Raw genomic sequence first — 13672 nt, 5'->3', positions numbered from 1 at the left:
CTGCCTTGGACTGGTTCGCATCCTACCTTTCTGGAAGGACCGAGTACGTCAGTTTGGGTGGAGCTAAATCTCACCCACATGCTGTCATATGTGGTGTTCCCCAAGGGTCGTAACTTGGTCCAACTCTCTTCATTCTTTACATGCTCCCCCTTGGCCGCATCATTAGCCAGCATGGTATCTCCTTCCATTGCTACGCTGATGACACACCTGTTTCCCTCAAAATAAACCCCCCACCTCCCGGCTGCTCTGCCTTCATCTTCTTCCACACCACTCCTACTGACCTCCTGCCTGGAGGAGATTAAGGCCTAGATGAGTCAGAACTTCCGGCAATTCTTGTCTGCACTCCTCAGCAGGTCCAGTCATCCCTGATAACCTCTATCACCTTTTTCGGAAAATACATCCCTCTCTCATCAACAGTAACCAACCTCGGTGTAAAACTTGACCCTCACCTCACATTTGACAACCATATCAAACATCTGTGCAAATCATCCTTTTTTCACCTCAGGAATATTGCCAAACTCTGTCCCACACTCACTCTTTCCGACGCCACAAAACTTGTCCATGCCTTTGTCTGCTCCAGGCTGGACTATTACAACGCACTTCTCTATGGGATCTGCAGAAACTCCAACACATACAGAACAGTGGTGCTAGAATCCTAATGAGAGTTCGTAAATATGAACTCATAACCCCCATCCTTCAAGCACTTCACTGGCTCCCCATCTCCGCCAGGATTCAATACAAAATCACTCTCCTCAACCACCAGTGCATCCATGGAAATGCTCCACCCTACCTCAAGGAACTTCTCACCCAGCAAACATCAACCAGAAACCTCCGCTCGCAAAATGGCAATCTTCTCCGTCCTCCCAGAACCAAGCTCCGGACCATGGGAGACTGTGCTTTCTCCTCTGTTGCCCTGCGACTGTGGAACTCATTGCCAGACCACCTGAGGGTTCCACAGTCAGTTGACCACTTTAAAAAAGACTTAAAGACTTTTCTATTTAAAGATAGCTACAATTAATGCGAAATTGAACTGTTTTTATATTTAATGTTTTCTTATTCTTGTCCCTGTTTTTACTTATGAAATATGTTTGCTGTAGTACTTTGGGATTTGTTCGCAAATGAAAAGTGCATTATAAATACAATTTATTATTAATTTATTATTATCTATCTATCTTTCTGTCTGTCTATCTGTCTGTCATCCATCCATCCATCCATCGATCCATCCATCCATCTATCCATCTATCTATCTATCTATTTTATATATTGCATCCATCCATCCATCCATCCATCCACATAGCCTGGGTATCTTAGTAATCACCTATTGTTGCCCTAACAACCAGCCAGAACTTCCTGGGAACACCTTAGCAACCACTCAAAGCCCTTTTGCCATCCCATATAAAACGCCTTCATCCCTTCTCTCTTCAAATCACTCTTCAAACTACCAAAACATTTAAAGGGCACAAGGTTTATATTGCATTCAGTCTACATATCTTAGTAATAACTGTTCAATTAGTAAAACTATATAAGGCCTTTAAACTGTTAAAAAAAAAAAAAAAAAAGTGCTCAGCATTGTGCTCAGATTTGTAGAGTGTTATGCAAATGCAGTAAGTTAGATTTAACCGACAATAAAAAATGCTGCAAATAAACTCATAACTAGTTTGTTCACTCCCAGTCCCAACCTACGCTTTTCCTGGTCCTCGTCTTGGCCAACTGGCCCTAAAGTCTCAATATCATGTATTTTCATTTCATCAGAATGAATCATTATCTTTTCCATATCTCCATTCCTGTCCTCCATTTTTAAAGCCCCTCCATCATCCACCTCTGCATTTGATCAGGTTCACAGGCCTCTCTGTAAGCCGAGCTGCATTGAGGGAGACGCGGGGTCATCCGATCCCCTCTCACAGCGACACTACCTCTCAGCACTCCCCGATCAGATGTCCCGCTCTACCTCGAAGAGTCTGTGTCAGTCTGTAACTGAGAGAGGTAAGAAGACAAGAAGAGAACTAAAACTAAAAATGAGCGGATCAACGGAAAGATGACGTTTCAAGCTAATCAGACAACATGGACTTTATAACTCTATTGGGTAAATTGGACGTGTTGAACTTTTGTGTTTTGAGTGTTCTGTCCAATATCACAGTGTGCTATATATCAATGTGATATTTACTCCATCAATCTTCTGCTTCTTCTGTTATGTCTTTCTCCAGTCAAATCTAAAACCAACTGCATATGTGTGAGAGCTGTTAATATGAGTGTATGAAGTAGTCATGGCTAATCCAGAGGAATTGGAGTCTACAGCAGGTGTAGATGTTGGTGCTGATGGAGATGGAGAATATATTCCCTGTATAGAGAGCACACAAACAGGTGTCCAGGTAAGACCACATAGCAACTCATTTATGTTTACATGAGGCTGTGATCATTTTATTGGCTATATACAATGGGAAAAAATGCCACAGGATTTACTTTGGAACAATTTTTACTTTGAAATTGCAAGTCAATTTCACAAATGATAAGAGAAACAGCAACCAATGCATTAAATGTGATATTTTTAAGTAAAAAGACCGTCTACTTACACTCTAATGAGTTAGTTGACATGTAGTTGCAAAGTTAGTAGAATGTAGACCATCAAAGTAAAGTGTTACCAAAATAAATATAAAAATGACAAAGGCACATAACAAAATTATCAAATCTTATTGTCAATGAAAACAATGAAAACATTTATCTATTTGATATTCAATTATTAATAATAAAAAAACTAGTTTCTGACCCAAATCAATGTCTTTTTCGTGTTTCTTGGTGAAAGGGTTTTTTTTTCGTGTGTGCATCACTACCCCAAGAATGCATAAAGGGGGTTGACCCAACACAGTATTTTATAACACATTTTTGTCAATAATACTATTTATTTATTTTCTTTAACTTTATGGATTATTGTTGATTATTGTCATTTTGTTCTGAACCAAAAATTTGCCTCCGACACCAACCCCGTGTTTGAATATGCATGTCTCCCTACTATAGCTGAAAAGCAGTATGTGAGATGTCAGAATTCACAGTATTTATAAAACAGAAAGCAAAAAAAAAAGTACCTGGATGACTAGTACAGGTACTACTTCTGCCAAGATTCTGAAGTTTACATTTAATGGACACTTTATCCCATGAGGCCACGGAAGAGTCGAAGACTCGTGAGAGGCAGGGAAACAACACAACTCACTCTAACTCACATTGTGCTAACATGGCAATGAATGCAGTACATTCATATTGCATTCATACTACCGGTACACACATTCATGTTTGATAATACTTTATTCATACTACACATGCATACTTTTTTACCAGCCATGAAGGTCTGAAATGTAGTACCTACCCAGACAGTATGTGATTTCAGATGCAGATGAGTAGAAAAGGGCTACAGGGAATGACAGCCGAAGGCCCAAACAAAGGAAGAGGTGCAAACTCTGCACAAAATGTGTCATTCTTAGAAAGGTGCAAATCTTATATGAAATGTTCTGTCTCTGTCCGCCAAGAATATTTTCACATGGTCTGGAGAAATACGTGGGAAGTGAAGGTTCAGACTAATATACTTTACAGTAGATTTAGTTTAGAGTTTGTTTAGAATACATTTCATATTTTGTAATGCATATGAGGAAAGTGGACACACAGACATCTTTGATATATTAAAACATTTCTTTATCTGTTTTTTTGGAAGAAACCATTAATTCCAATACGGGTCATTTTGACCCCATTTATGCATTCATAGAGGTTTTTTGGTTCATGCATTCTAGGGTTAAACTAAAATTAGAATGAAAATACAAAAGTAAGCTAATTTAAAAGATTAATAAATACTATGACAAATAATAACAAAATAAATCTGGTTTGTTGTAGAATAAATAAAATAGGATTTAAGTAAAATCTGTAAAAAAAATGATACTTAAGGAATGAAGCACTCAGAAAAATGGATGATGGATCACTTTTGAGTCTTCATGCTTCCACACAGGGAGCAGCTGATCAGATGTATCCCGAGAAAATAGAGGTGGTCTCTGTAACCGAGGAAGACATTCCTGCTATGGATCCCCCGGCCCTGCTGAAGGTCAGTCCCCTGGACAGTTCAAGTGCCAGTCCTCCACCAGATGACAGCACTGTCAAACCCACTTTTGAAGTCACTTCCAAAGACCCTCTAACAGAAACCCCCTCAGCCCAGCCCAGCCTTTCAATGCCAGTTACCAAAGTCCAGCCCTTTGTTACAGGTACCGATGTACATCATCCATTATGGTCAAATCATCAAAATATAGACTACATTCATCCTAACATTGATTTATACTATTTATTACTATTTACTTACAATTACATTCATAACCTCTGAATTTTACATTATCGTCCAAAAATGATCCAAACTCTTCCAAAACAATTTCAGTCATCCTATACATAAACCCTGTTGCAGTCAGTCATTTGCACTAGATAGTAAAACACACAAAGGAACACTTTTCCTGTAGATCAACTTATAACACATGATGCCAACATTAAGATTGTGGGTTCAACCCCCAGAGAAAAGTACATACCCATAAAATATATTATTGCTTTGGATAAAGTGTCTTCTGAATGCATAAATATGAATCTCTTTTATGTTAATGATCATCTCATGCAGCTGTTAACAATCTAGCTGAGGAGAAAACCCTCCGTGGCAGCCTGTTTGCACGCAGGATGGAGATACTGATCGGGGCTTGTGTCCTGCTCACCCTCATTATTGTGCTTGGAATTGGACTGGGCGGTGAGTCTTCATTGTCTTCAGGGTGAACTCAACACATCCAGTGGAGTATATCAACAAAGTACAAATACTTTGTTACTGTAATGTATAGGCAATTTTTTTGGAGAGGCTAGTAATAGCGAGCAAGCTTTGAAAGCATAATATCCCACCCAGAGCGTCTCCAAAGCCACGCCTCCTTCAAAACAAATGAATGTGTACAGCAAGGAACAAAGAAAAGCATCACGAGAGACGGCGTTAAACTACCTCATGTCTCAAAGCACATAACATTGATGAGGTATGAAAATATATACGTTGACTGGCAGGTTATAGGTAGGACCGAATGCAATGATTGGACAAATTTCCACAGACAATATACATATAAATAAATTTAGACCACTTAACTTAGTGATTGCTCTCCTGATGTAAAGAGACTTTCTACCAGTATAACAACAAAAAAAAACTGGAACAAATCACCTACCCTGCCTTTAAGTACAGATTTTGTACATTTCTACTTTACTCGAGTTTGAAAATGTATACATTTCTCCAGATGTTTTTATTACATTTGCAACTGTAAAGCACCAAAAAAGAACAGCAAGAAATCTATCAGCAATATCCAGTTTGTTATTCGGTTAAATTGAATCTGTCAAGCTGGTTTACAAAGAGGTCTGAATGGTTCTTTCACGAATCATGAATCTGAAATCTTAGAAGCACAACAAACACCAAAAGGCCATTCACACATTTTTTTTTTTTTGCATTTAAATATGCGAAAATATGCTGGGTAGTGCAACAAAAAAAATGTCTAGAAAAACCTAGAAAGTCAGTGTTAGGGACTCACCAAGTCACACCACACTGGTGAACAGGATTTCACCAAAAGCAACATCTTTGTTGATCCTGGAACAACATTTATATTAACCAATCAGATTTTTAAGGGGCAAGTTTACAGTTTATGTCATATAAATGTATAAAATGTATAATATTTTGATCCAGGAACATGCAAAATCATGGTGATCGAGTGACACCGGAAGTAGGGCACCGCCTGCAATGTGGTTGAGGGGAAAACAGGGTGTGCCCTAGATTGTAGCCAACAAATTTTATTACTCTTTCCAAAAACAGACTCACCCACAGTCTTTACACATAACATTATACACATCACACATTGCAAAAGTACCAAAAAGTATTACCACAGTCTTTTGGACATAAATCAGAATTGTAAAACATCATGGTACATGAATTCTGGTATCAGGCTACCATGGTCTATGGTCCCGACACTGCACTATGGTACTGCCACAGTACTCTTTTGTGAGCACTCTTACATATCCTAATACCGATTCCAGAAACCCAACACTCAAATCAAGACACCTTTATTTAAATAGCCCTTTATACAATACAGATTGATTCAAAGCAGGTTTACGGTGATAACCTATGATGGTCGAGAGAGCTCAACACGCTGCAACTTAAGAAAACACATGGAAATAGAAAAAACACCAGCAAATTAAGAAAATATCTTCACCTGTTTGGCAACACGTGTTGCAAATACTTACAATGCAACCAAATACAAAAACATGCAGCAAATACTCTCAACACAACCAAATACTCTCAACGCACTGCAAATACTCACAACACAACCAGATTCAGAAACTTGCTGCAAATATTCACAACACAACCAAATTCAGAAACACGCTGCAAATACTCACAACACAACCAAATTCAGAAACACGCTGTAAATACTCACAACTCACTTATGATCAGGATGGTCAAGTAATACCACTAACATGTAGACATCGAACAATAAGCGGTTCCAGCCATGTTTGTCACTTGAAACATTTCTGTTGTGGTTTGTGCTATTTGCAGCACGTTTCTGTATTTGGTTGCGTTGTGAGTATTTGCAGCACATTTCTGTATTTGGTTGCATTGTGATTGTTTGCAGCACGTTTCTGTATTTGGTTGCATTGTGATTGTTTGCAGCACGTTTCTGTATTTGGTTGCATTGTGATTGTTTGCAGCACGTTTCTGTATTTGGTTGCAATGTGAGTATTTGCAGCACGTTTCTGTATTTGGTTGCGTTGTGAGTATTTACAGTGTTTCTGTATTTGGTTGCATTGTGATTGTTTGCAGCACGTTTCTGTATTTGGTTGCGTTGTGAGTATTTGCAGCACATTTCTGTATTTGGTTGCATTGTGATTGTTTGCAGCACGTTTCCGTATTTGGTTGAGTTGTGAGAATTTGCAGTATTTTTGTATTTGGTTGCATTGTGAGTATTTGCAGCGTGTTTCCGTATTTGGTTGCATTGTGAGTATTTCCAGCGCATTTCTGTATTTGGTTGCATTGTGAGTATTTGCAGCGCGTTTCTGTATATGGTTGAGTTGTGAGTATTTGTAGTGTTTTTGTATTTGGTTGCGTTGTGAGTATTTGCAGTGCGTTTCTGTATTTGGTTGTGTTGTGAGTATTAGAAGCGTGTTTCTGTATTTGGTTACATTGTGAGAATTTGCAGTGAGTTTCTGTATTTGGTTGTTTTGTGAGTATTTGCAGCACGTTTCTTTATTTGGTTGAGTTGTGAGTATTTGCAGCGTGTTTCCGTATTTGGTTGCATTGTGAGTATTTCCAGCGCATTTCTGTATTTGGTTGCATTGTGAGTATTTGCAGCGCGTTTCTGTATATGGTTGAGTTGTGAGTATGTGAGTATTTGCAGTGTTTTGTATTTGGTTGAGTTGTGAGTATTTGCAGTGTTTTGTATTTGGTTGAGTTGTGAGTATTTGCAGCACGTTACTGTATTTTATTTAGTTGTGAGTATTTGCAGCGCGTTTCTGTATTTGTTTGAGTTGTGAGTGAGTATTTGCAGTGTTTTGTATTTGCAGTGTTTTTGTATTTGGCTGACTTGTGAGTATTTGCAGCATGTTACTGTATTTTATTTAGTTGTGAGTGTTTGCAGCGCGTTTCTGTATTTGGTTGAGTTGTGAGTATTTGCAGCGCTTTTCTGTATATGGTTGAGTTGTGAGTATTTGCAGTGTTTCCGTATTTGGTTGAGTTGTGAGTATTTGCAGTGTTTTGTATTTGGTTGAGTTGTGAGTATTTTCAGTGCGTTTCTGTATTTGGTTGTGTTGTGAGTATTTGCAGTGTTTTTTTATTTGGCTGAGTTGTGAGTATTTGCAGCACGTTACTGTATTTGATTTAGTTGTGAGTATTTGCAGTGTTTTTGTATTTGGTTGTGTTGTGAGTATTTGCAGCGCTTTTCTGTATTTGGTTGCGTTGTGAGTATTTGCAGCGCTTTTCTGTATTTGGTTGTTGTAACGCAGTTCAGATATTACGGGAAGAAGGAGGCGGGAACAGGTGAACATTTAAAGACTTTAATAATAAAATAAACAAATACAAAATGAAAGTAAAGACAGCAGCCCCTCACGGACGACTGCTGTCACATTTAACAAAACACAAATAAAATAGTCCAGGCCTGGCCTCTCTCGATCTCCACTGTCGTCGCTCCTCCTTTTATGCTTCCGCTCCTCCGTGAGAGATACAAGATCGCTGCGTCACTCAGGTGTCGCTCATTAGTAACCACACCACCGGCCTCGTGCCGCTCTCTCACGGCCCTCGACCTCGTCCTGCTCGCCACAGTTGTGTTGTGAGTATTTGAATCGTGTTTCTGTATTCTTGATTGCATTGTGAGTTTGCAGCACATGTGTTGTCAAACCGATGAAGATGTTTTCTTAAACTGCTGGTGTTTTTTCTATTTGCATGTTTTCTTCAGTTGCAGCGCATTTCTGTATTTGGTGGCGTTGTGAGTTACAGTGCGTTGAGCTCTCTCAGCCACCGTAGATTACAGGAAAATAATTCAATGATGCAAACAGAGTTTCTTTCGCCTGTACAGCAGCTCTAAAAGAAACAAGTGTCATTTCTTTTGACACTGTGTCATTTCTCTGAACACACCCTTAGCTAAAAGGAACCAACACAACTGCAATGAATAATTAACAGATTAGACTGGATTAGATTGCACAACCCAGGATCTAAAAACGTTCATAAGATGTCTCCAACTCAGGTTGTGCAATCTAATACAGACCGGAGCCTTGCATTATGTTATCAGCTTACTATATAGCCTTTAAGTGGTGTTGTTTGGCCGTTATTAAATTGTCAATTCATTTATGAGTCACTGAGCAATAAAATGATGAAGAGTTTACTTGGAGTGCATAGTGTCACTGTTGTGTTTCAATTAACAATAAATGCTTATAATTACCAATTATCCCACAATTAGTGGGCTAGGCTCATTCTAATTATGAGTAATCCTCATATTTCCACTGCTTTAGTTGGCATGAGCTGTGCCGGGAAGTTTCGATGTGGTTCTTCTGGGTGCATTAGCATGTTGGCACAGTGCGATGGACATGTTGACTGTGAACACGGAGAAGATGAGCTCAGCTGCGGTGAGCAACAGCATACTCGTATTAATATTCAGTACTGTTGTTAAAATGTTGCTGTTCATGTGTCATGTGTCTATCTGTCTGTGCAGTGCGCCTGAGTGGGAAGAGCTCTGTACTGCAGGTGCTCACTAATGGAGTCTGGAGAACTGTTTGTGCCGAGAACTGGGACTCTAACCTTTCCCTCTCTGCTTGCAAACAGCTCGGCTATTCGAGGTATTGAAACACTCTCCTTTACACACCCTCTACATCTATGTCCAATCCTGCTCCAGGAGGGCCACTGTCCTGCAGAGTTTAGCTCTCTGACCCAAATTAAACACACCAGAAACAACTATTCAAGGGCTTTAGGTTTAATAGAAGCTTCCAGGCAGGTGTGTTAGGGCAAGTTGGAGTTGAACTCTGCAGGACGTTGGGCCTCTATCAACAAGTTTAGAATTACATACCCAACATATGAAAACAGCATAATTGTCCTAATCTTTAGGTGTGGACTCAAGACTTCACCTCTTTTAGGAATTTTCACATAAATCATGAGAATCAAACAAAAATCTTGTGCTGACTTGTTATGCAGCCCTATAATACCACCTATAAGCCCTTTCTGACTGTAGCTCTTTCTAGCTTTTAAGATACATCCACCAAACTCGGCACAGACCATCTATCTACAAACTTTTGTACTTTTTTTAAACTCAAGACTTTTTCACTTTTTTTAAAGAGTAGCCTACCTTTTATTGCTTGCTTTAGTGTCACAATGTTGCTGTTTGAGCATCAAAAATGTCTGGAAAGTTACAAAGCACAAAGTCACTCCATAGGGAGTTATTCTCTATATCAGTGCGCACTGTTTCTGAACTCCCTGAAACGCCTTGATTTCCGAAACATGCTTGAAGCGGTTGACCAAGGATTCTTTTAAACTTTAGGACTGTGAAGTTCATCCATTGAACATTTTCTAAGAACAACACAAACATCTGATAAAGGGCTTGGGACACATGGATGTTTGATGCTAGCACTACATTGTACATTACCAATATGCTAATTCCACAACATGTTTTTTAAGCTGCTTTATTTGTCCCCCTCTCTGTTAGATTTGTGGAGTCGAAAGCTCTTCTTCTGTCCTCTATTGAGCAGGACTTACAAAGTAACCTGGTGTCATTAAGTTTGAACCACACAAGTTCCCAGCAAGCTATCAAGATTCACAACATAACTCATTTCAGGTAAACACAGTCTCTTCATAATTACTGTGTTCCCAAGGCAGCACCACACTGACAAATGTCCTGAATTTTGTTATAGGTCGTTGTGCAAATAACTTTGAAGCAACTTCCAACAGCCTTCAGTTTCAACCAATCGACTTCTTCTTCTTCTTCTTTCGTTTTACAGCAGTTGGCATCCAGCTTACTGGTGCATTACCAAGTGGATCAGAGTGTGGATAGGTTACAATCTACTTTCCTTACCCTCTTTCCCACTAATACACTCAAATTTACCCATTCACTCATACCCACACACACATATCACCCAAAAAAAACGTAACCTACTTAATTTTCTAAAATACCTCTGTTCTTCTATACTCTACTTATACCCCATTACAATACCTCCCTCACATTCTACTAATTATACTTTTAATCCTATAACCCCTGATTCTCTTAAAAACGTCATCGGTACTCTGATCGGTGCCCTAACTTTTGTGTTGTGCTCAGTAACCTTTTAACGTGAACTCCTGCACACCTATCTCCTCCAGTCTTTCCCTCATCACCTCTCTCTGTTTCATATTTTCTACAAATCATGATTACATGCTCTACTGATTCCTCTTCTTCACATCCCTCACACAATCCTGTCTGATTATTTCCTATCATCTTAAGGGTTTTATCGAGTACAATGTCCCAACCTTAACCTCGTCAACACTATTTCTTCTCTCCGACTCCCACTTCCCACCCTATCTCCTTTGACATTCCTTTGAATTTGATAACTGTCTCCCTTTCTCCTCTCTTTCCCACCTGTCTTGACACCTTTGATATATTTTCTCCCATATAATGCTTTTAACCTCTGCTTTGCTCAATTTTATTTGCATTTCTAAGCTATCTTTCAATAATGCCCTCTTTGCTATGTTATCTGCCATCTCATTTCCCCTAATCCCTACATGCGCTGGCCAACCCGGCTTCAACACGCCTGTCTGCAATTTAGTGTACTAGATCTGAATTAGCTTAATTCGATCTTAATTCAGGTGTTTGATTAGGGTTGGAGCTGAACTTTTGAGGAAGATAGAGCTCCGGGAACAGGAGTGAACACCCTTCAGTTTGGTCACATTAGTGAAAATGATTATGATGACAAAGTAAAATAATATGAAAACAAATACCAGTTTGCAACATCAAATCAGCTTTCAGCTCGGATTTAACATTTAATTTACTTAGAACTAAAAACTGTAATCTGAAACTTAAAATCGAACGTTGTTCCTAACCACTGTTATTTTCCTCGGGATGTGCTGTTCTGGTTCTTTATAAGGTGGTGTTATTTATATACCATATACCATATGAATTTGGTTCATGTGAATATACTGTAATGTTCACCGATATCCCAAGCTTGATTGATTCAGAGCCATGTCCTTGAGAAAAACCTCTTCCTTTCTTTTCTCTGAGACTGGAGTGGAGTCCCTTTTGTTCACAGCAGCTGCCCACAAAGCTGTGGTTTTGTATTTACTTTGTTCTGAAGTCAACAGCTCTTTGTGCCCTCTTTAGACTCTTTCACAGCTGCTATGCTCTTCATTGTTGTTCCTTTTTTAAAGTCATACATACAGTAGTAGATCAGTATGATCCCACTAAATCTCAAGTCAAATATAATGATTATTCTGTAGGTTTACTCAACATGTATGTACTGTCTCACTTTTGTCATCCTTTACTCACCTCCAATAATACAAACTAATCTGTGTTAGCTTTTTTGTCAACAATGGCTTTTTCAATAAATCGAAAGCAAATGGTGACCAAGCCTAAACTCCAAACTAGGCCTATCTTCTTCTTTTTTTAAGGAAAGAAAAGGTTTTTGGTGGATTAACCAATGGCATACCATTTCTTAACTATCCACATCCTTTTTTTTCTCCCCAGTAAAACCCAGTGCAGTCTTGGGAAAGTAACAACACTTAAATGCATAGGTAAGGAAAATATATTTCTCACATTGTGGTCAGAAAATTTTGGCAAAATTGTTAATAGTTTAGCGATGTATGAAGCACAGCTCACACAGAAGTCATTTTCAAACTAAGCAGGTTTCTTGAATGTAAACTTATTGCAAAATCTGCGCAGGGAAATCTTTTGCCCTCACACGAAATTTATGAATATCGTGGATTCCTATTGAAATGACTGGATTTTGACCATGGAAATTTGCAGAGCAATGGCCACATCTTAATACATTACTCAAATACATATTATTGTATGCTCTTCATTTCCTACTGAGAAGATAGTTGTAATATCAATATTCCAGATTGTTCATAATCCTGTTTAAAATGATAACGCTTAAAGTGATAGTTCACCCTAACATTTTAATTCTGTCATCATTTACCCTCAAGTTTCAAACCTGTTTGAATTTCTTTCTTCTGCTGAACGCAAAAGAAGATATGAATGTTGGCAAACAAACAGTTGATGGGCCCAATTGACTTCCATTGTATGGAAAACATACTATACTGGAAGTCAATGGGGCCCATCAACTGTTTAGTTACCAACATTCATCAAAATATCTTCTTTTTTGTTCAACAGAAGAAAGAAATTCAAACAGGTTTGAAACTTGAGGGTGAGTAAATGATGACAATTTCCATTTTTGGGTGAACTATCCCTTTAATTTTTTTTTTTTTTGTAAATGGTTTGTTAGTTATGTTAAAGGCACACTTAATATTGTATGTATTTATATTTTGCTCATTTTATATGTTTGACACGTTATGAAAAGCACATTTGACAAATATCATTCAAATGGAGTTCACTTACATGAGATGAAGACTCTAGACATATTCAGTATTTTTTTTTAAAGCCTCATGTTGTCACCACATCACCAGAGATGTCTAGCCTACTCATAATAATAATAACATATGCTTTGTAAAGAGAACAGAATAATAGGTAAACAAAACAAACAGCTTAGGTGTGAAGTGGCAGCAGTTAGTACTTCACACATCCAGGCCTATAGGTGTCAGTGTAGAGTGCAAGCCAATGGTATTAATGAAACAAGTAAGAGCCAGTTAAACACAAGCATCTTTCTCTCTGCTATTTATCTCTTTTTTGATACAATCATAAAAGCTGTAAGATTATGATTAATTTAATGCCCAAAGAACAAAGTAAAAGATACACCACTTCAGTATGAAGTGGCAAAACCGTTTTTTTTAAAAGTAAGAAGTATAAAAAAAAACTTCATACATCCAGACCAGTAGGTGACAGTGTTGAGTCCAAAGCCACTGGTACTTTTGAAACAAATGAGAGTTAGTTAAACATAAGCAAAACCAAGCAAATAGCATCTTTTTGTGTCTTTCATTCTAAGAGATGGCCACGTTCTAAGCTATAACGTACACTTATAT

The 13672-nt window shown here is 38.4% G+C and overlaps 1 protein-coding gene across 2 annotated transcripts in view; it reads left to right on the top strand.

Moving 5' to 3' along the window:
* Positions 1-1955: 1955 nt before the first annotated feature.
* tmprss3a (transmembrane serine protease 3a) overlaps positions 1956-13672 on the top strand; it is a 22165-nt gene continuing 10448 nt past the window's right edge. For both annotated transcript variants that reach the window (XM_079619329.1, XM_079619330.1), the window contains exons 1-8: positions 1956-2083; positions 2205-2369; positions 3989-4238; positions 4637-4759; positions 9031-9144; positions 9231-9354; positions 10215-10343; positions 12222-12268. In XM_079619329.1, coding sequence (XP_079475455.1) covers positions 2265-2369; positions 3989-4238; positions 4637-4759; positions 9031-9144; positions 9231-9354; positions 10215-10343; positions 12222-12268 — 892 coding nt within the window. In that variant the 5' untranslated portion in view covers positions 1956-2083; positions 2205-2264. The remainder of the gene's footprint in view (positions 2084-2204; positions 2370-3988; positions 4239-4636; positions 4760-9030; positions 9145-9230; positions 9355-10214; positions 10344-12221; positions 12269-13672) is intronic.

The sequence above is a fragment of the Phoxinus phoxinus genome, assembly GCF_949152265.1.
Source record: "Phoxinus phoxinus genome assembly, chromosome: 7".
Lineage (NCBI taxonomy): Eukaryota > Metazoa > Chordata > Actinopteri > Cypriniformes > Leuciscidae > Phoxinus > Phoxinus phoxinus.
The sequence above is the reverse complement of the archived record's forward strand: the minus strand, read 5'-3'. Positions and strand labels throughout refer to the sequence as shown.